The sequence below is a fragment of the Eurypyga helias genome, unplaced genomic scaffold (assembly GCF_000690775.1).
Source record: "Eurypyga helias isolate BGI_N326 unplaced genomic scaffold, ASM69077v1 scaffold4191, whole genome shotgun sequence".
Classification (NCBI taxonomy): domain Eukaryota; kingdom Metazoa; phylum Chordata; class Aves; order Eurypygiformes; family Eurypygidae; genus Eurypyga; species Eurypyga helias.
This window is the reverse complement of record NW_010228763.1, coordinates 21,469-23,472: the sequence shown is the minus strand read 5'-3', so window position 1 is coordinate 23,472 and position 2,004 is coordinate 21,469. Positions and strand designations below refer to the sequence as shown.

General features: G+C 33.5%; 1 protein-coding gene across 1 annotated transcript in view; it reads left to right on the top strand.

Annotated features, from left to right (window-relative positions):
• Positions 1–740, top strand: part of LOC104515935 (HEAT repeat-containing protein 5A-like) — a gene marked incomplete at its 5' end in the record, with an annotated part of 10,728 nt that extends 9,988 nt beyond the window's left edge. The window contains 2 exons of the mRNA XM_010160111.1: positions 1–89; positions 361–740. The exon at positions 1–89 is cut by the window's left edge and continues 131 nt beyond it. Of these exons, the coding sequence (XP_010158413.1) occupies positions 1–89; positions 361–662 (391 nt within the window). The remainder of the gene's footprint in view (positions 90–360) is intronic.
• Positions 741–2,004: the final 1,264 nt, after the last annotated feature.

Sequence of the window (2,004 nt, the reverse complement as noted above, 5' to 3'; positions counted from 1 at the left end):
AAAACCTGAAAATGCTGCTGAACTTGAAGTTATTCAAGAGGGTATAAAGGTGGTTACAGCTCTTGCAGCCACCGCTGAGGAAGAGCACCGTAAGTTACTTCCATTACTGGTATCTAAAGCATTAGACATGCTGAAAGTTGCCATAAGTAACAAATTAAAACAAAATGACCACTAAGAATCCAGTCATGAACACCAGTTGTGAGCACAATTGTTTTTTTTTGGTTCTTTTTACTGTGCAGTTCAAATAACATTCGTAGATTTATAGTTTGTGTTAAATGTTTAACTTAGAGAAATACTTCTATTTAGAATTTGAAGCTGTTTTGTAAAAGTACGTTTAAGTTGTGTTTTCAATGTTTATAGGTGCTCATTTGGTGGCCTGCCTGCTTCCCATCCTTATTTCCTTTCTTTTGGATGAAAATGCCCTGGTTTCTGCTACAGATGCGGCAAAAAGTCTACACGAGTTTGCTTTGCAAAATCTGATGCAGATTGGTCCACAGTACTCATCAGTTTTTAAAAAACTAATGGCTTCCTCTCCAACTATGAAAGCCAGGCTTGAGTCAGCTGTAAAAGGCAATCAAGAAAGCATCAAAGTGAAGACTGCTAAACATGCAAAGAATCCTGGGAAAAGTTCAAGCATTCAGCTAAAGACCAATTTTCTTTGAAATCTTATAGTGTCATTTTACGCACTTTGATATCAGTGCGTAAAATAACAGCAAAAAGCGTCCCTTTCAATTTCTAATCAGAGTAGGATCGCTATGAGTTGATCTCATGTATTTCAGTTTGCCCTAAAGTAATAAAGAAAGTTTTTAAGAGAAAGCAAATCCCTAGATAACTTTCGGTTAGTGTAAGACTTCTTAAACATCTCTAAACACTATGAATAAGTCTATCAGAGGTCATCTAATCTGTATTTTTGGACTATTTTGGATATAATACCAGATATTTGGATAAAATACCAGAAATGCACATTCCTATATTAAAAAAGTATAGTCAACTTTAACGTAGATATATTAGGAGCAGCCCACACTTAGCCATTAAGTAAAATTAATTTTGGTTTAAATCAATGTTAGTCAAAAATAAGTTAACCTGATTGGGTTTTGGATTTAGCTGGGACATAGATTTACTTGCAGATTGTTATTGATCCTCATTACTAATTTAACACACCGTATCATTAAGTAAACAGATTAAATATCCTTGTAAGCCTTACGGTACATTATTGTTGATCTCACAAAATTCAACTCAGTAAAGGTAATATTGATAGCTTTAATCCTAATAACTTCTTGAGCTGACCGAGATTTAACAAGTGCTGTCAAATACAGCTCTACAGTGTTTCTTCACTGAGGACTCCGTAGTGCTTTACACAGTGGGACTACTATGCATATGTATTTGCAGGCTTGGTGCCTTGCTGCTTAACGTAGTCTCACTTTTCAGGATGTACATTTGCGTTAATTTTGTATTAGGCTAGCCAGGCAATTCAAGCTTACGTATCTTGTCCCGGATACAATAGCAATTTTAATATACTGTGCCTCAATTCAGACATCTGCTCTATCTGGATGTATGTTTCCTGATCTTTAAATGATCAGTTGTATATATGTGTAACTCACCTAAATTTATATATCTCTGCACTGAGAGACAGACATATTTGAAGTCAGCTTGTCTTATGTGAAATAAAGTGCAACAAACTCGTAATAAAGGTATTTAATTAACATTTTTATCAAGGAACATATTTTAATATAGAAAAATAACTATCAAAATTGCAATGGCTATAAAGTATTTTCTACATATAGTGTATTGACTTCTTTCTTAATACCAGTATTATCTAAACCAAACGCTATCAAACTGAGGATAGTATTTCCCTCTTAAACCTAATTACTTTAAAAGAAGAAGAAGAAAAAGATTTACAGAACTGAGAAACACACTGTGACTCAGGAAAAGTGTGATGTACTGTATTTTATTATAAGTTTTGTATATAAATATAATTGTAAATTGTACAGAATTAACCATTTG